At 50.2% G+C, this 19,845-nt stretch overlaps 1 protein-coding gene across 2 annotated transcripts in view; it reads right to left on the reverse strand.

The window, feature by feature from the left end:
- Positions 1-294: 294 nt before the first annotated feature.
- LOC147096438 (complement factor B-like) overlaps positions 295-19,845 on the reverse strand; it is a 78,271-nt gene continuing 58,720 nt past the window's right edge. For both annotated transcript variants that reach the window (XM_085975211.1, XM_085975212.1), the window contains 6 exons: positions 16,078-16,237; positions 14,241-14,320; positions 10,488-10,591; positions 9,108-9,243; positions 6,647-6,696; positions 295-1,347 (listed from right to left, as the gene is read on the reverse strand). In XM_085975211.1, the coding sequence (XP_085831337.1) occupies positions 1,195-1,347; positions 6,647-6,696; positions 9,108-9,243; positions 10,488-10,591; positions 14,241-14,320; positions 16,078-16,237 (683 nt within the window). In that variant the 3' untranslated portion in view covers positions 295-1,194. The remainder of the gene's footprint in view (positions 1,348-6,646; positions 6,697-9,107; positions 9,244-10,487; positions 10,592-14,240; positions 14,321-16,077; positions 16,238-19,845) is intronic.

A 19,845-nucleotide genomic window follows, 5' to 3' on the forward strand; every position in this document is an offset into this window, starting at 1 on the left:
TATCCCTCGACTCCCCCCCCCACCGATCCCCATATCCCTCGACTCCCTCCCCCCATCCCCATATCCCTCGACTCCCTCCCCCCCGATCCCCATATCCCTCGACTCCCCCCCCCACCGATCCCCATATCCCTCGACTCCCTCCCCCCCATCCCCATATCCCTCGCCTCCCTCAGCGTCCAATAATCTATCGCTCTCTGTCTCGAATACGTTCAACGCCTGAGCCTCCCCGGCCCTCTGGGGCAGAGAATTCCAAAGAGTCGCAACCCATTCGCAAGATAATGGAGTACAAAAGGGCAGAGGTGGCGTATTTTATTTGTCTTTTATTACAGGCCAGGTATGAGGTGCGGTTAAGACATTTAAAGTTTAATATCCAACTGTGCGAGTTGTGTTCTTGCACTGTCCCTCCCTCTCTCCGTCCTACAGTCAGGTTGCTGTGCAAAATCTGATCCCCCACCGCGCCCCCCCCCACTCCCTGAACTCAATCCCCGTCCGATTCATCAGACCATCCAGCCATGTTTCTACTCTTGATTTCTTTCACCACCTACTGTCCCGGACAGTGAGGGGCCAACGACTTTCTGGATAACGAACCCATGGTCTGTAATAATCGGCCTCGTTCTCTCTCTCTCCCACCTTCATCACTCTTCTGCCCGCCTGGTTTTATAATATGTAAACACCAGAATTCAACCCCCCACCCCCCCTGTAGACCCAGAGCTTCCCAACTCTGGCCATGTTCCTGGAGCTTTCATCACACCATCGTTTGTAACGTATGAGATTTTTCTCCTGGGTCTAGCAGTGTCCATTGAGATTAACCTTCAATTCCTGGAGACTCCACCCTGGCCTTGGAGTTGCTTTGCTGAGCCCCGTCTATTGCAGGCCCTCCACAGTCTGGAGCCTGACTGTGGTTCTGTAGAATCACAGGGGGTAGAGAGAGCGAGAGAGAGAGAGAGAGAGAGAGCGGGGGTTGGGGGTTCTTCAGGTTTAACAGAATCGGACGATTCCCGGCTCGCGTGGGGAAAATCCTCGCGCAGGCACAGCCGGTCTGGGCACAACCGATGCAGATCAGAGAAAAACCACAGCCCAGCAAAGGCAGGTGTAAGACTTATCCTAACGCGCGGCGCTTCGCACAGTCGGCCGTCAGCAATGATGTTAAAAAATACCCCCTGGGCAGCAGGTGCGGTCAGGAACGGGCGTGAGTTACTGGGGCAGCTCCAGGAACCTGGTGCTGTTGCCCAAGTGTTGCTTCAACCAGCCCATCACCTGGAACAAGTTGATGTGGAAATCTCTGGCGTGGCTCGGTAGTCGGAAATGTCCACACATGTTTACGACTCCCCAGCTGACGACTCCCACCTGGAATTGCAGAAACACAACATTTTAGAGAGTGCCTTTCGCAGGCGAGCTGCTGCACCTGGTCCCGGGGCTTGAGATGGTGAACGATCAGGATGGAGCAGGCGGGTGAGGAGGACAGGATCAGCTTCCTGCGGTCGAATAGCCAGCCCGCCTTGGGTTCTGAACGCTCGGTCCTCCCCCCAGCTCCAAATGCACCTTCCTACCTGCTCAACCTACTCCCTGCATCTTCGCTGAGTGGAAGTCAAGATCCATCGCACTGTCTCCGACTCTAACTCAAACTTTTTCCAAGTCAATAGTGAACAGTGAGGAGGATAGTGAAAGACTTCAAGAGGACATAGACAGGCTGGTGGAATGGGCGGACACGTAGCAGATGAAATTTAATGCGGAAAAGTGCTAGGTGATGCATTTTGGTAGGAAGAACGAGGAGAGGGAATATAAACTAAAGGGTAGAATTCTAGAGTGGGTGCACGAACAGAGAGACCTGGGGGGTTTCTGTGCACAAATCGTTGAAGGTGGCATGGGCAGGTTGAGAAAACGGTTAAAAAAAAGTACGGGATCCTGGGCTTCATAAATAGAGGCTTTGATCACAAAAGCAAAAAGATTATGATGAACATTTATAAAACACTGGTTCGGCCTCAACTGGAGTATTGTGTCCAATTCTGGGCACCGCACTTTAGGAAGGAGGTGAAGGCCTTAGCGAGGGTGCAGAAAGGATTTACAAGAATGGTTCCAGGAATGGGGGACTTCAGTTACATGGGTAGACTGGAGAAGTTGGGGTTGTTCTCCTTAGAGCAGATGAGGTTGAGAGGAGATTTGATAGAGGTGTTCAAAATCATGAGGGGTCTAGACAGAGTAGGTAGAGAGAAAGGAGGAAAAATTCAGTTGCTTTGCAGCTCCCGTTAGCGCCTTAAGAGGGCGCTAATGAGGCGCAAAGCAACTAGTGCCCGGGCGCGGCGATGTTTGCGCCGCTCGCGAAATTAACTAGACATTTTGCGGCGGCGCTAAACACTACCGCCACGATCTCCTGCGCCGGCAGATCATGACGCCAGTCGAGTGCGTAGCGCCCCAGACCGGATATTGAGTGGCGCCCCCTGCCTTACCGCCTGCAACGACAGGTTGAGGGGAGCGTTTTGCAGTCGGGATGGGACTGGGGGAGCGCTATTTAAAGGCGACCGCTTCCTGCCTTTTTTTGTTGGTGACATTTTTGCACCACGCATTCTGAGAGAGAGAGAGAGAGACTTCTGGAGAGATTCAACGCTGTGTGAAGGAGTTTTGGGGACTGAGCAGCACTTTGCAGGTTCATTTTGATTTGATCTTCCTTGCATCGATTTAGAAGAGACTATGAGGGCTGCACTCTGAGCTCTTTCCCTGGGCCTCTCCATTGTTCTTTCCAGCAGATTTGATGTACAGGTCTCTCCAGGCCGAGATTCAAGGCAGCAATCACAGAATCACAGAATCACAGAAACCCCACAGTGCAGATAGAGGCCATTTCAGCCCATCGAGCCTGCACCGACACATATCCCACCCGATCCCCGTAACCCCTGCACCAACACATATCCCACCCTATCCCTGTAACCCCACGTATTTAATCCCCCTAACACTAAGGGTCAATTTATCATAGCCAATCAACCTAACCTGCACATCTTTGGACAATGAGCAGGATGTGGATGGAGAGCAAGATTGACCCTCCCCTTTAAGAACTGGCCGGCGCCAGTGTGTCTGTGTTCCATTGCTGACTGACATCACATGAGCTTCGCCAGCGCTCTGAGGTAGCGCCTCGCTCCTCGGCCTTTGCGCCTTAAGACAGGTCTGAAGCGCCTGATTTAGCGCTCCAATCACCTCCAGGGGTGATAAAAGCCAAGTTTGCCGTCGGAGGCGATAATTAGCGCCAGGCGCTAAACTTTGCGCACGGCCGATAATGGCGCCCCACTCGGGACGATACTGAATTTTTCCCCCAAACTGTTCCCATTGGCGGAAGGGTGGAGAACCAGAGGACACAGATTCAAGGTGATTGGTAAAAGAACCAAAGGAGACACGAGGAAAGACTTCTTTACGCAGCGAGTGGTTACGATCTGGAATGCACTGCCTGAAAGGGTGGTGGAGGCAAACTCAATCATAGCTTTCAAAAGGGAGTTGGACAAGTATCTGAAGGAAAACAATGTGCAGAGCTACGGGGAAAGGGCGGGGGAGTGGGACTAGCTGAAGTGCTCTTGCAGCGAGCCGGCACGGACCAAATGGCCTCCTTCTGCGCTGTAACCATTCTATTTTTCTATAAGAACCTCAAAACTGTAGGATGCCTTACCTCTTCCTTCATCCGACCACCCGCAGGCTTCTAAAACCCGAAGCGTGGTTTCACCGAACTACTTTGTGACTTATTTCATATTCTCTCCCATTGTCGAACTTTTTTTGACACCTCGGCTTGGCTCGGTCGGTAGCACTCTCGCGCCTGAAGTCAGAAGGTCGTGGGTTGAAGCCTCGCTCCAGGACTTGAACCCGTCATCGAGACTAACACCCCAGCGTAACACTGAGGGAGTGCTGTAGTTGCCAGAGGTGTTGTCTTTCTGTCGAGGTCCCGTCTCCTTGTTCAGGTCCATGGGAGAGATCCCACGGTCCAGTTCAAAGAAGAGCCAGGGGAGTTTTTTGCTGGTTCCTCCCTCAACCAGCAGCACCAAAGAGACATTAACTGGTCATTCATCTCGTGGTGGGACTTGGTACAAAATGGGGGCCAAGTTCACAGCACACGGTGACAACACTTCAATGTAATCCAATATACGTGAAGAGCTTTGGGATGTCCTGAGTGATGAGGTGCCATTTAAATGGACTTCCATTTGTTCTCAATCTTGGGGCGATGATAAAAGTGATAGTTGAACCCTACAGGACAGAAGGAGGCCATTTAGCCCATCGTACCTGTGCCGGCTCTTTGAAAGAGCTATCCAATTAGTCCCATAGCCCTGCAATTTTTTTCTTTTTCAATTATATATTCAATTCCCTTTTGAAATTTACTATTGAATCTGCTTCCACCGCCCTTTCAGGCAGTGCATTCAAGATCATAGCGAATTTCTCCTCATCTGCCCTCTAATTCTTCCGCCAATTACCTTCAATCTGTGTCCTCTGGTTACCGACCCTCCTAACATAGAAGCATAGAAGATAGGAGCAGGAGTAGACCATTCGGCCCCTCGAGCCTGCTCCGCCATTCAATGAGATCATGGCTGATCATCCAAATTCAGTACCCTGTGCCTGCCTTCTCCCCATATCCCTTGATCCCTTTAGCCTTAAGAAATATATCTAACTCCTTTTTGAATACATTTAATGAACTGGCCTCCACTGCCCTCTGTGGCAGAGAATTCCACAGGTTCACCACTCTCTGGGTGAAGAAATTCCTCCTCATTTCAGTCCTAAATGGCTTACCCCTTATCCTTAGACTATGACCCCTGGTTCTGGACTCCCCGGCCATCAGAAACATCCTTCCTGCATCTAGTCTGTCCAGGCCTGACAGAATTTTATAGGTTTCGATGAGATCCCCTCTCAATCATCTAAACTCCAGTGAGTATAAGCCCAATCGACACAATCTCTCTTCATACGTCATTCCTGCCATTCCAGGTATCAGCCTGGTGAATCTTCGCTGTACTCCTTCCATGGCAAGAACGTCCTTCCTCAGGTAAGGCGACCAAAACTGCACACAATACTCAAGGTGTGGTCTCACCAAGGCCCTGTACAGCTGCAGCAAGACATCCTTGTTCCTGTACTCGAACCCTCTTGCTACGAAGGCCAACATACCATTTGCCTTCTTAACCGCCTGCTGCACCTGCATGCTTACCTTCAGCGACTGGTGCACAAGGACACCCAGGTCTCTTTGCACTTCCCCTTCTCCCAATCTATTGCCATTCAAATAATAATCTGCCTTCCTGTTTTTGCCACCAAAGTGGATAACCTCACATTTATCCACATTATAGTGCATTTGCCATGTTTCTGCCCAATCACCCAACCTGTCCAAATCATACTGGAGTTTCACAACATCCTCCTCACAGCTTACCCTCCCACCCAGCTTTGTGTCGTCTGCAAATTTGGAGATATTACATCCAATTCCCTCGTCCAGATCATTAATATATATTGTGAACAGCTGGGGTCCCAGGACCGATCCTTGCGGTACCCCACTAGTCATTGCCTGCCACTCGGAAAACGACCCGTTTATTCCAACTCTTCGCTTCCTGTCCGCCAACCAGTTCTCTATCCAAGTCAATACCTTGCCCCCAATCCCATCTGGAAACAGTTCCTCCCCTATCTACTCGATCAAAACCCCTCATCATTTTAAACACCTCCGCTAAATCTCCCTTTAACCTTCTCCGCTCTAAGGAGAGCAATCCCAGCTTCTCTAAATTCTGACGGGGCTCGACAGGGTCGATGCAGGGAGGATGTTTCCCCGGGGCTGGGGAGCCGAGAACCAGGGGTCACAGTCTCAGAATAAGGGGTCGGCCATTTAGGACTGAGATGAGGAGGATTGTTTTGGAATTCTCTACCCCAGAGGGTAGTAGAGGCCAGTTCATTAAATATATTCAAGAAGGAGTTAGATATATTTCTTAAGGCTAAAGGGATCAAGGGGTATGGGGAGAAGGCAGGGACAGGGTACTGAGTTTGGATGATCAGCCATGATCTCATTGAATGGCGGAGCAGGCTCGAGGGGCCGAATGGCCTACTCCTGCTCCTATCTTCTATGTTTCTATGCTGTGGATGCTAAGTCGGTGAGTATATTCAAGACAGAGAAGGTTCACTAGATTGATTCCTGGGATGGGGAGATTGTCCTTTGAGGAGAGGTTGAATGGACTGGGCCTATACTCCCTGGAGTTTAGAAGAATGAGAGGTGCTCTCACTGAATCATATAAGATACTGAGGGGAATTGACAGGATAGATGCAGGGAGAATGTTTCCCCGGGCTGGGGAGTCTAGAACTAGGGGGTCACAGCCTCAGAATAAGGGCTCGGCCATTTAGGACTGAGAGGAGGAGAAATGTCTTCACTCAGAGGGTTGTTTTGGAATTCTCTAATCCCAGAGGGCTGTGGAGGCTCAGTGGTTGAGTAGATTCAAGCCTGAGATGGACAGATTTTGGGTCACTAAGAGAATCAAGGGTGGGAAGGTGGAGTTGAGGTCGAAGGTCAGCCATAGTCCCTCAGATCTGGCACCAATCGGGTAACATTTTACGAGTCAAGCCCTTTAACTCTTAAAATTGTGAGACTGCACCAGTATTGAGTAAGGTGTGGCTGACCCGTGCACTTCGAATCTCCGCGGTTTTATTGCATACTGACCTGGATATATCGATACAGCTTTTGAACGTACAAGGGTCCTCCTGAGTCTCCTTTAAAAAAAATGGAATACAAGAGTCAGTACCTTCAAATGGCCCTCTGTCTGCTGGCTGTTGATGGGTCATTTTGTGAAACTCCACTCCCAGAGGCAGCGAGGGTTGGAGATCCGGCTTTAACACTGTTGGGCCGATTCTGCGACCTGTGCTCCCGTCCAGCAAAGCTCCATACTGGGAGCCTCGCCTCACAAGATTGCCCCTCAGCCGTCTTGGGCGAGATGGGTTTGGCTGGTCCAACCCATTTCAGAGTGGGCACAGAACCACCCCTAGTTCAACACTAATCGGAAATCTCACTTTTCATAGGGGCCATTGGGTGGCTGGAGGTGGGATCATAGAAGTTTACACCACAGAAGGGAGGCCATTCAGCCCATCGTGTCTGTGCCGGCCGACAAAGAGCTATCCAGCCTAGTTCCACTTTCCAGCACTTGGTCCGTAGCCTTGTAGGTTACGGCACTTCAAGTGTATAGTCATCTCGGATGTAATGCTTAAGTTATCCACCAGAGGGAGACAAATGTTAAGGGTTCATTTACCAGTGTTTTAAGGTAATGTTGCATTATGGGTAGAATGACTCATAGGATCATCCATCTTGGATGCATCGTGCAGTAGAATTAGAAGTGCCTTGTAAGAGCTCTGTTCTCTCCTTATTCTGTGTAAATTAAAAGTAAAGTTTTGAGTTCCTGAAGTCTCACATCAATTAATTGGACCTTACTACTCGGATATAACAAAGTGCATATCCAAGTACTTTTTAAATGTGATGAGGGTTCCTGCCTCTACCACCCTTTCAGGCAGTGAGTTCCAGACCCCCACCGCCCTCTGGGTGAAAACATTTCTCCTCAACTCCCCTCTAATCCTTCTACCAATTACTTCAAATAAATGCCACCTGGTTATTGACCCCTCTGCTAAGGGAAATAGATCTTTTTACAATTTATCTTCTTCTTCTTCTTAGGCAGTCCCTCGGAACCGAGGATGACTTGCTTCCACATTAAAAATGAGTTTGCAGGTGACTGGTGAGTCCAATGCGGGACCTACAGTCTCTGTCACAGGTGGGGCAGACGGTGGTTGAAGGGGCGGGTAAATGACTTGGATGAAGGGACCGAAGGTATGGTTGCTAAATTTGCGGATGACACAAAGATAGGTAGGAAAGTAAATTGTTAAGAGGACATAAGGAGGCTACAAAGGGGTACAGATAGGTTAGGTGAGTGGGCAAAGATCTGGCAAATGGAGTATAATGTGGGAAAATGTGAAGTTGTCCATTCTGGCAGGGAGAATAAAAAAGAAGCATATTATCTAAATGGTGAGAGATTGTAGAGCTCTGAGATGCAGAGGGATCTGGGTGTCCTAGTGCATGAATCACAATAGGTTACTATGCAGGCACAGCAAGTAATTAGGAAAACTAATAGAATGTTATCGTTTATTGCGAGGGCAATTGAATACAAAAGGGAGGTTATGTTTCACTTATACAGGGCATTGGTGGGACCACATCTGGAGTACTGTGTACAGTATTGGTCTCCTTATTTAAGGAAGGATGTAAATGCGTTGGAAGCAGTTCAGAGGAGGTTTACTAGACTAATACCTGGAATGGGCGGGTTGTCTTGTGAGGAAAGGTTGGACAGGCTAGGCTTGTATCCGCTGGAGTTTAGAAGAGTAAGAGGTGACTTGATTGAAACATATAAGATCCTGAGGGGGTCTGGACAGGGTGGATGTGGAGAGGATGTTTCCTCTTGTGGGAGAATCTAGACCTAGGGGCCACTGTTTAAAAATAAGGGGTCGCCCATTTAAGACAGAGATGAGGAGAATTTTTTTCACACAGAGGGTCGTGAGTCTTTGGAACTCTCTTCCTCAGAGGGCTGTGGAAGCAGAGTCTTTGAATATTTTTAAGGCAGAGGTAGATAGATTCTTGATAAGCAAGGGGACAAAAAGTTATTGGGGGTAGGCGGGAATGGAGTAATCGGATCAGCCATGATCTTATTGAATGGCGGAGCAGGCTCGAAGGGCCGAGTGGCCTACTCCTGCTCCTAATTCGTATGTTCGTATGATCCTTCCTATCCACTCTATCTAGGCCCCTCATAATTTTATACACCTCAATTAGGTCCCCCCTGTTCCAAAGAAAACAACCCCAGCCTATCCAATCGTTCCTCATAGCTAAAATTCCCCAGCCCAGGCAACGTCCTCGGAGCTGGAACATATATCACATTAAAAGGAACGCTTGGAGCACTCCACCCTGGTCTGGTGTCTTAGTGAGGGCAGGATCGGGCTCGACTGTAAAATAGGCAGGCGGCACTCACTGCATAGGCCTGAGGAATGGGAGGCTGGGAAAGGTATCTGGCAGCAATGGAACTGTAGCCCAGCACAGAATTCCAGGCTTTAGGAGAGGAGAGTAGGAAACTGGGCAAGACCAGGACACTTACCCTTGCAGCTAATGGCCTCGTCGCTACTTCTGCTTCCTCCTGTGCACAGAAAGCGGTCAGTGACTACGTCTTTGACATCACTCACGTTGACGTATACGGGAGCCTTGAGGGCATCCTGTTCACACAAAGCTCGTTCCTGAAATATACATCGAAGAATTAACAGCCTCCACCTGTATTTTTGCGGTGAGTGTTGGGATTGGCTCAGGTGGTAGCCCCCTCACCTCTGAACCAAATGCCAGGAATGGGCGCGGCTCCAACAACACTCAAGAAGCTCCACACCATCCAGGACAAAGCCGCCTGCTTGATCGCCGTCCCATCCACCACCTTAAACATTCACTCCCTCCACCAGTGATATACCGTGGCTGCAGTCTGTACCATCCACAAGATGCACTGCAGCAACTCGCCAAAGCTTCAGCCAACCCATCCCAATCCAATACAGTCCATCCCAATCCAACCCATCCCAATCCAACACAACCCATCCCAATACAACCCATCCCAATCCAACACAATCCATCCCAATCCAACCCATCCCAATCCTACACAATCCATCCCAATCCAACCCATCCCAATCCAACACAACCCATCCCAATCCAACACAATCCATCCCAATCCAACCATTCCCAACATAACCCATCCCAATCCAACATATCCCAACCCAATATATCCCAATCCAACCCATCCCAATCCAATCAATTCCAACCCATCCCAATCCAACGTAACCCAATCCAACCCATCACAATCCATCCCAATCCAACCCATCCCAATCCAACACAATCCATCCCAATCCAACCTATCCCAATCCTACACAATCCAACCCATCCCAATCCAATCCAACCCATCCCAATCCAACACAATCCATCTCAATCCAACCCATCCCAACACAATCCATCCCAATCCAACCCATCCCAATCCAACATATCCCAATCCATCCCAACCCAATATATCCCAATCCAACCCATCCCAATCCAATCCATTCCAACCCACCCCAGTCCAACGTAACCCAATCCAAGCAACAAGAGCAGGTCAGAGGCTGGGTATTCTGCGGCGAGTGTCTCACCTCCCGACTCCCCAAAGCCTTTCCACCATCTACAAGGCACAAGTCAGGAGTGTGATGGAATACTCTCCACTTGCCTGGATGAGTGCAGCTCCAACAACACTCAAGAAGCTCGGCACCATCCAGGATAAAGCAGCCCGCTTGATTGGTGCCCCATCCACCACCTTAACCATTCACTCTCTCCACCACCGGTGTACTGTGTCTGAGTCACACATACTATCCTGACTCGGACATGTTCCTTCAGCGTCGCTGGGTCAAAATCCTTCATCGCCGCTCGACATTGATATGTCGGAAATTGCAGGCTATTCATATGTAATTTCACTCACTGATTTACCAGTCTTTATCTTCACGGTTTTCAAGTTCAGCTTGCTGTGAAGTTTCTGAATAAACTTTGCTTTAACAGTTCCCAGAGACGACAGAAGTTCTTTCTCTGCAACAAAGACATATATTTATGAAACTTCCATTTGTTGATTTTGGTTTTTGGCACCGTGAGGCAGGAGAATGGTCAAGAATAATCTATCCAAGTACCAGAGCCAGCACTCTCATGTCAAGTGAATCATAGTTAGACGCAAAGTAAATATGCCAACAATGGTCATGTGATGTTTTTCTTTTAATTTATTTGAAGTTTTAGTGATGTTTTGGGACTTATAGTATTTATAGTTTTTAAAGCTCTTCCTGTCAATTTTATGAATGAAGCATTCCCTGCTACCATTGGCTCTCCATGGCCCACGTGATCCCAGGGGACGCATCGAACTAACTGCGCCCCTGGGATACGCAAGCACTGCGCGCCGGCAGCTGGAGGAGGCTCAGGATCGGAATCCCACGCGGGCCCACAGCTCAATGGCCGGCGCGCAAGGTAAGTGCAGGTCGGAGGCTTCCACCCGCGGGAAGCCCCTGACCCGAATTTCTGGGCCAATGTACCTCAGCACAGCACCTCCCTGCATCAGTAGGAGTTCCTCCAATCCCACGAGACAGCTTTGTGCCCTGTTGACTCTCCACACTAATAAGGAATGAATGTGAAGGCCTTCGAGAGGGTGCAGAAAAGATTGACGCGAATGATTCCCGGGATGAGGGACTTCAGTTACGTGGATAGACTGGAGAAGCTGGGGTTTGTTCTCCTTGGAGCAGAGAAGGTCGAGAGGAGATTTGATAGAGGTGTTCAAAATCACGAGGGGGTCTGGACAGAGTAGATAGAGAGAAACTGTTCCCATTGGCGGAATGGTCGAGAGCCAGAGGACACAGATTTAAGGTGATTGGCAGAAGAACCAAAGGCGACATGAGGAAAAACTTTTTAATCTCAGCGAGTGGTTAGGAGCTGGAATGCACTGCCTGAAAGGGTGGTGGAGGCAGACTCAATCACGGCTTTCAAAAGGGAGTTGGATAAGTCCCTGAAGGAATGAAATGTGGAGGGCTATGGGGAAAGGGCAGGGGAGTGAGACTAGCTGAAGTGCTCTTGTAGAGAGTTGGCACGGGCTCGACAGGCCGAATGGCCTCCTTCTGTGCTGTAACCAATCTACGACTCTCGTGCCAAAATAGAGGCGGCTTTGTCCTGCTTGCCCATGTCCAATTGGAACTATGTATAGACTGCTCAAACTGCCTTCGCATAGGTACCTCAGAACCAATAGACCAGACCTTGCAGCCTCCGTAAACTTGAGCTCACCCACAACGCTGCTGCCCGTACCCTAACTCGCACCAAGTCCCGTTCACCCAACACCCCTGTGCTCGCTGATCTACGATGGCTCTCGATCTGGCAATGCCTCGATTTTTAAAATTCTCATCCTTGTTTTCCAATCCCTCCATGGCCTCCTCGCCCCTCCCTATCTCTGTAACCTCCTCCAGCCCTACAACCCTCCCTATCTCTGTAACCACCTCCAGCCCTACAACCCTCCCTATCTCTGTAACCTCCTCCAGCCCTACAACACTTTGAGATCTTTGCAACCTCCTCCAGCCCTACAACCCTCCCGATCTCTGTAACCACCTCCAGCCCAACAACCCTCCCTATCTCTGTAACCTCCTCCAGCCCTACAACCCTCCCTATCTCTGTAACCTCCTCCAGCCCTACAACCCTCCCTATCTCTGTAACCTCCTCCAGCCCTACAACTCTCCCTATCTCTGTAACCTCCTCCAGCCCCTACAACCCTCCCTATCTCTGTAACCTCCTCCAGCCCTACAACCCTCCCTATCTCTGTAACCTCCTCCAGCCCTACAACCCTCCCTATCTCTGTAACCTCCTCCAGCCCTACAACCCTCCCTATCTCTGTAAACTCCTCCAGCCCCACAACCCTTCCTATCTCTGTAACCTCCTCCAGCCCTACAGCCCTCCCTATTTCTGTAACCTCCTCCAGCCCTACAACCCTCCCTATCTCTGTAACCTCCTCCAGCCCTACAACCCTCCTTATCTCTGCAACCTCCTCCAGCCCTACAACCCTCCCTATCTCTGCAACCACCTCCAGCCCTACAACCCTCCCTATCTCAGTAACCACCTCCAGCCCTGCAACCCTTTGAGATCTCTGCGCTCCTCCAATTCTGGCCTCTTGCGCTGCCCGGATTTTTTAACATTCCACCATTCCCGGCCATGTGTTGGTGAGCTGAGGTACCGAGGAGGTTTACCAGGAGGTTACCAGAGATGAGGGGCTTCAGTTATGAGGAGAGGTTGGTAAAGTTAAGACCTGGATATTGGAATACAGAGTAGAATTTCTAAATTTGCCGATGACACCAAACTTGGGGGTGTGGCAAACAGTGAGGAGGATACCAATCGACTACAAAAGGACATAGACAGGCTAGCAGAATGGGCAGACAAGTGGCAGATGGAATTTAATACAGAGAAGTGTAAGGTGATGCATTTTGGCAGAAGGAACAGGGAGAGGCAATATACACTTAATGGCACAGTTTTAAAGAGTGTACAGGGACAGAGGGACCTGGGAGTTAATGTGCACAGGTCCCTGAAGGTGGCAGGACATATTGAGAGAGTGGTTAGCAAAGCATATGAGATCTTGGGTTTCATAAATAGAGGTATTGAGTACAAAAGTAGAGAAGTTATGCTGAATCTTTATAAAGTGCTGGTTAGGCCACAACTGGAGTATTGTGTCCAGTTCTGGTCACCACACTTTAGGAAGGATGTGAAGGCCCTTGAGAGGGTGCAGAGGAGATTTACCAGAATGGTTCCGGGGATGGGGGATCTTAGCTACAAGGACAGGTTGGAGAAGCTGGATTTGTTTTTATTAGAGTAAAGGAGGTTGAGGGGTGATTTGATAGAGGTGTACAAGATTATGACGGGTTTGGATAGGCTAGACGGGGAAAGGCTGTTCCCACTAGTTGATGGTACAAGGACTAGGGGGACACAGATTTAAGGTTTTGGGCAAGAGATACAGCGGGGACGTGAGGAAATACTTTTTTACGCAGCGAGTGGTGAGGACCTGGAACTCGCTGCCGACGGAAGTGGTGGAAGCGGAGACACTCAGCGTTTTCAAGGGGAGACTGCATAGGCACTTGTGGGAAATAAACTTGCAGGGCTACAGGGATAGAGCAGGGGAATGGGACTGACTGGATTGCTCTACGGAGAGCTGGCACGGACTCGATGGGCCAAATGGCCTCCTTCAGTGCTGTTATGACTCTATGGGGGTGATTTTTATTCAGAAGTCGGGAAGGAGGCGGGACTACAACTTTCGGGGTTGTAGTCCCGCCTCCATTGAGATGCGGCCAATCCACGCGATTTTAACTTGATTGACCTTGTTGAGCCCGCCCAGCATCCGGGAAGGTGCCGAACATCTCGAGTCTCTTCGCCGGGAGCAAGCGGAAGCCAAGCGCAGGCAGTGCAAGGAGCGCACGTCAACCCAAGCACCCCACCCACCCGCCCCTTCAACCACCGTCTGCCCCACCTGTGACAGACTGTAGGTTGGACTCATCAGTCACCTGAGAACTCATTTTTAATGTGGAAGCAAGTCATCCTCGATTCCGAGGGACTGCCTAAGAAGGGAGAAGAGGGGTCAGATCACCTCGATCATTAACCCGTAACTCTCCAAAATGTCCAACATGGATGAGGTGGGGTGGAAGCGAAATACGACGCGACTGATGATTACCGTGATCAGCACAAGTGGTTCCCTTCTGAGCTTTCCGCAAAGCGACGCTGGTTTCGGACGTGCAGGGCAGGCAGATTGGTCTGAGGGCAGAAAATGGGGAGAGAGTTGGTCAGTCGCACTGCACGCAGGGCCGAAGGCAAGGAATTTACAGAAAGAAGTGGCTCATTTACAAAAACCAATCGAACCTCACTTGGAAAAACCTCCTTCAACCAGCATTGATATCGAAATCTGATCACACCCATGTACGTTGAGGTCTACCGGGTAGAATAGGCATAGTAAGCTTTTCTTTGTATGCGTGGAGCCCATCTAACACCACCGTCGGAGTAGTTGTGGGGCGCTCCCTGTGTGGAGCCCGTCCTATAGATACTGTCGGTGTAATTGTGGGGCGCTCCCTGTGTGGAGCCCGTCCTATAGATACTGTCGGTGTAATTGTGGGACGCTCCCTGTGTGGAGCCCGTCCTATAGATACTGTCGGTGTAATTGTGGGGCGCTCCCTGTGTGGAGCCCGTCCTATAGATACCGTCGGTGTAATTGTGGGATGCTCCCTGTGTGGAGCCCGTCCTATAGATACTGTCGGTGTAATTGTGGGGCGCTCCCTGTGTGGAGCCCGTCCTATAGATACTGTCGGTGTAATTGTGGGGCGCTCCCTGTGTGGAGCCCGTCCTATAGATACTGTCGGTGTAATTGTGGGACGCTCCCTGTGTGGAGCCTGTCCTATAGATACTGTCGGTGTAATTGTGGGGCGCTCCCTGTGTGGAGCCCGTCCTATAGATACTGTTGGTGTAATTGTGGGATGCTCCCTGTGTGGAGCCCGTCCTATAGATACTGTCGGTGTAATTGTGGGGCGCTCCCTGTGTGGAGCCCGTCCTATAGATACTGTCGGTGTAATTGTGGGATGCTCCCTGTGTGGAGCCCGTCCTATAGATACTGTCGGTGTAATTGTGGGGCGCTCCCTGTGTGGAGCCCGTCCTATAGATACTGTCGGTGTAATTGTGGGACGCTCCCTGTGTGGAGCCCGTCCTATAGATACTGTCGGTGTAATTGTGGGACGCTCCCTGTGTGGAGCCTGTCCTATAGATACTGTCGGTGTAATTGTGGGACGCTCCCTGTGTGGAGCCCGCCCTATAGATACTGTCGGTGTAATTGTGGGACGCTCCCTGTGTGGCGCCCGTCCTATAGATACTGTCGGTGTAATTGTGGGGCGCTCCCTGTGTGGAGCCCGTCCTATAGATACTGTCGGTGTAATTGTGGGACGCTCCCTGTGTGGAGCCCGTCCTATAGATACTGTCGGTGTAATTGTGGGGCGCTCCCTGTGTGGAGCCTGTCCTATAGATACCGTCGGTGTAATTGTGGGACGCTCCCTGTGTGGAGCCCGTCCTATAGATACTGTCGGTGTAATTGTGGGGCGCTCCCTGTGTGGAGCCCGTCCTATAGATACTGTCGGTGTAATTGTGGGATGCTCCCTGTGTGGAGCCCGTCCTATAGATACTGTCGGTGTAATTGTGGGACGCTCCCTGTGTGGAGCCCGTCCTATAGATACTGTCGGTGTAATTGTGGGACGCTCCCTGTGTGGAGCCCGTCCTATAGATACTGTCGGTGTAATTGTGGGACGCTCCCTGTGTGGAACCCGTCTAGCCGAGACTGTCGGTGCATTGTGGGATGCTCCCTGTGCTGAGCCCGTCTAGAAGGGAGAGTAAGTGACAGTCCCACGCCGACCCTCAGTCCCACCCACAGCAAGACTCCACACAGAGAGAGAGAGAGGCAGGGGGCTGGGGGAACCCTCGGAAATCAATCCCGTCGAAGCAGAGAGAGGATTTCTCTTTGTTTTTTCTTTTACCTGGTGTATGTTGTAAAGTTCAGCTTTCTCTCTAACTTAACCAAGGCAATGTCGTAATCGTAAAACTCCCGGATGCTCTTCTCCGCCTTCCCAGTCAGGTTGTAGTTCGGGTGTTTTATTACACTCTCTATCTTCAGGTATGTTCTCTGAACGGAACTCCCTGCACGAGACCAGTGGAAAAAGACGCTCGATTAAATCACAAGATTCTGTTTTAGTGATGTTGATTAAGGGATAAATACTGACGCGGGGCACCAGGGAGAAATCCAAATAGTGCAGTGGGGTCTTTTATGTCCACCTTTTAAAATTTGTTTTTATGGGATGTGGGCGTCGTTGGCAAGGCCAACATTTATTGCCCATCCCTAATTGCCCTCGAGAAGGTGGTGGTGAGCCGCCTTCTTGAACCGCTGCAGTCCGTGTGGTGAAGGTGCTCCCACAGTGCTGTTAGGGAGGGAGTTCCAGGATTTTGACCCAGCGACGATGAAGGATCGGCGATATACTTCTAAGTCAGGATGGTGTGCGACTTGGAGGGGAACTTGGAGGTGGTGGTGTTCCCGTGTGCCTGCTGCCCTTGTCCTTCTAGGTGGTAGAGGTCGCGGGTTTGGGAGGTGCTGCCGAAGAAGCCTCGGCGAGTTGCTGCAGTGCATCTTGTAGATGGTACACACTGCAGCCACGGTACGCCGGTGGTGGAGGGAGTGAATGTTTAAGGTGGTGGATGGGGTGCCAATCAAGCGGGCTGCTTTGTCCTGAAATGTGTCGAGCTTCTTGAGTGTTGTTGGAGCTGCACTCATCCAGGCAACTGGAGCGTATTCCATCACACTCCTGACTTGTGCCTTGTAGATGGTGGAAAGGTTTTGGGGAGTCAGGAGGTGAGACACTCGCCGCAGAATACCCAGCCTCTGACCTGCTCTTGTTGCCACAGTATTTGTGGCTGGTCCAGTTAAGTTTCTGGTCAATGGTGAACCCCAGGATGTTGATGGTGGGGGATTCGGCGATGGTAATGCCGTTGAATGTCAAGGGGCAGTGGTTAGACTCTCACTTGTTGGAGATGTTCATTGCCTGGGTTTTTTTACCCCAACAAGTCACACTTGCTCCTTGTTCAGGGCCTTGGTGAGACCACACCTGGAGTACTGTGTACAGTTTTGGTCTCCTTATCTAAGGAAGGATATACTTGCCTTGGAGGCGGTGCAACGAAGGTTCACTAGATTGATTCCTGGGATGAGAGGGCTGTCCTACGATGAGAGATTGTGTAGATTGGGCCGATACTCTCTGGAGTTTAGAAGAATGAGAGGTGATCTCATTGAAACATACAAGATTCTGAGGGGGATTGACAGGGGAGATGCTGAGAGGTTGTTTCCCCTGGCTGGAGTGTCTAGAACTAGGGGGCATAGTCTCAGGATAAGGGGTCGGCCATTTAAGACCGAGATGGGGAGGAATTTCTTCACTCAGAGGGTTGTGAATTGTTGGAATTCTCTGCCCCAGAGGGCTGTGAATGCTGAGTCTTTGAGTATATTCAAGGCTGAGATCGATAGATTTTTGGACTCTAGCGAATCAAGGGATTTGGGGATCGGGCAAAAGTGGAGTTGAGGTCGATGATCAGCCATGGTCTTATTGAATGGTGGAGCAGGCTCGCGGGGCCGTATGGCCTCCTCCGGCTCTTATTTCTTATGTTCTTATGTACTGAGCTGCTGGATGTGTCTGCAGGCCATCGGCCCTCTGTCTTAATAGAGTGGGGGTGGTGATGGGCGTTGAAGCCCTTGGAAGTAAAGGGCTTAAGAACATAAGAACAGAAGAAATAGGAGCAGGAGTAGGCCATTCGGCCCTTCGAGCCTGCTCTGCTATTCAATGAGATCATGGCTGATCTTCACAGATCACAGAAATCACAGAAACCCCACAGTGCAGATAGAGGCCATTTCGGCCTATCGAGCCTGCACCGATACATATCCCACCCGATCCCTGTAACCCCTACACCAACACATATCCCAGTAACCCCACGTATTTAATCCCCCTAACACTAAGGGTCAATTTATCATAGCCAATCAACCTAACCCGCACATCTTTGGACTGTGGGAGGAAACCGGAGCACCCGGAGAAAACCCACGCAAACACGGGGAGAATGTGCAAACTCCACACAGACAGTCACCCGAGGCCGGATTCGAACCCGGGTCTCTGGCGCTGTGAGGCAACAGTGCTAACCACTATGCCACCGTGCTGCCTTCTACCTCATCTCCACTTTCCTGCATTATCCCCATATCCCATAATATTCAAAAATCTATCGATCTCTGTCTTGAATATGCTCAACGACTGAGCCTCCACAGCCCTCTGGGGTTGAGAATTCCAAAGATGCACCAGCCTCTGAGTGAAGAAATTTCTCCTCATCCCAGTCCTAATAGCCGACCCCTTATCCTGTGAGCCCTGGTTCTAGACCCCCGGGCTTGAGACCTGTCTTGCGGTAATGGTAGGGCGAAAGCCCTACAAACGCACGGAACCGTTCCGGCTCACTGGTGACGGCCACCGTAACTTCTACTCCGCCTCCCTCACTTCTCGGAGGTGCTGTCTTTCGGACGAGGCACTAAACCGAGGCCCTCTCCTTATCTAAGGAAGGATGTGCTCGCCTTGGAGGCGGTGCAACGAAGGTTGACCAGATTGATTCCTGGGATGAGAGGGTTGTCCTATGAGGAGAGATTGTGTAGAATGGGCCTGTACTCCCTGGAGTTTAGAACAATAGAGGTGAAAGATCCCACAGCCACTGTTTTGAAGAAGAGTTCTTCCCTGGAGTCCTCGGCCAATGTTTATCCCTCAACCAGCATCACTGTGTGGATTTCAATGGGATAAATACAGGCGGGTTCTACTTTCGGCAAGTAATCAAAAAGGCAAATGGAATGTTGGCCTTTATTGCAAGGGGGTTGGAGTATAAAAGCAGGGAAGTCCTGCTACAACTGTACAGGGTATTGGTGAAGACCACACCTCGAGTGCCACGTACAGCTTTGGCCTCCTTATTTAAGGAAGGATATACTTGCATTGGAGGCAGTTCAGAGACGCATTGAATGGCGGAGCAGGCTCGAGGGGCTGAATGGCCTACTCCTGCTCCTAGCTTCTATGTTTCTATCAGAACCAGGGGGTCACAGTCTAAGGATAAGGGGTAAGCCATTTAGGACTGAGATGAGGAGGAATTTCTTCACCCAGAGAGTGGTGAACATGTGGAATTCTCTACCACAGAAGGCAGTAGAGGCCAATTCATTAAATATATTCAAGAAGGAGTTGGATATATTTCTTAAGGCTAAAGGGATCAAGGGATATGGAGAGAAGGCAGGGACAGGGTACTGAATTTGGATGATCAGCCATGATCTCATTGAATGGCGGAGCAGGCTCGAGGGGCCGAATGGCCTACTCCTGCTCCTATCTTCTATGTTTCTATGTATCTATGATTCACTAGGTTGATTCCAGAGATGAGGAGGTTGACTTATGAAGAAAGGTTGAGCAGGTTGGGCCTATACTCATTGGAGTTTAGAAGAATGAGAGGTGATCTTATTGAAACATATAAGATACTGAGGAGGCTCGACAAGGTAGATGCAGAGAGGATGTTTCCCCTTGTGGGGAAATCTAGAACTCGGGGGCACAGTCTCAGAATAAAGGGTCACCCTTTTAGAACTGAGATGAGGAGGAATTTCTTCTCTGAGGGTCATAAATCTGTGGAATTCTCTGCCCCAGAGCCGTGGAGGCTGGGTCATTAAATACATTTAAGGTGGAGATAGACAGATTTTTGCAGGA

The sequence above is a fragment of the Somniosus microcephalus genome, unplaced genomic scaffold (assembly GCF_052327205.1).
Source record: "Somniosus microcephalus isolate GS21.2 unplaced genomic scaffold, FLI_Smic_1.0 unresolved_chr1, whole genome shotgun sequence".
NCBI classification, from domain to species: Eukaryota; Metazoa; Chordata; class Chondrichthyes; order Squaliformes; family Somniosidae; genus Somniosus; species Somniosus microcephalus.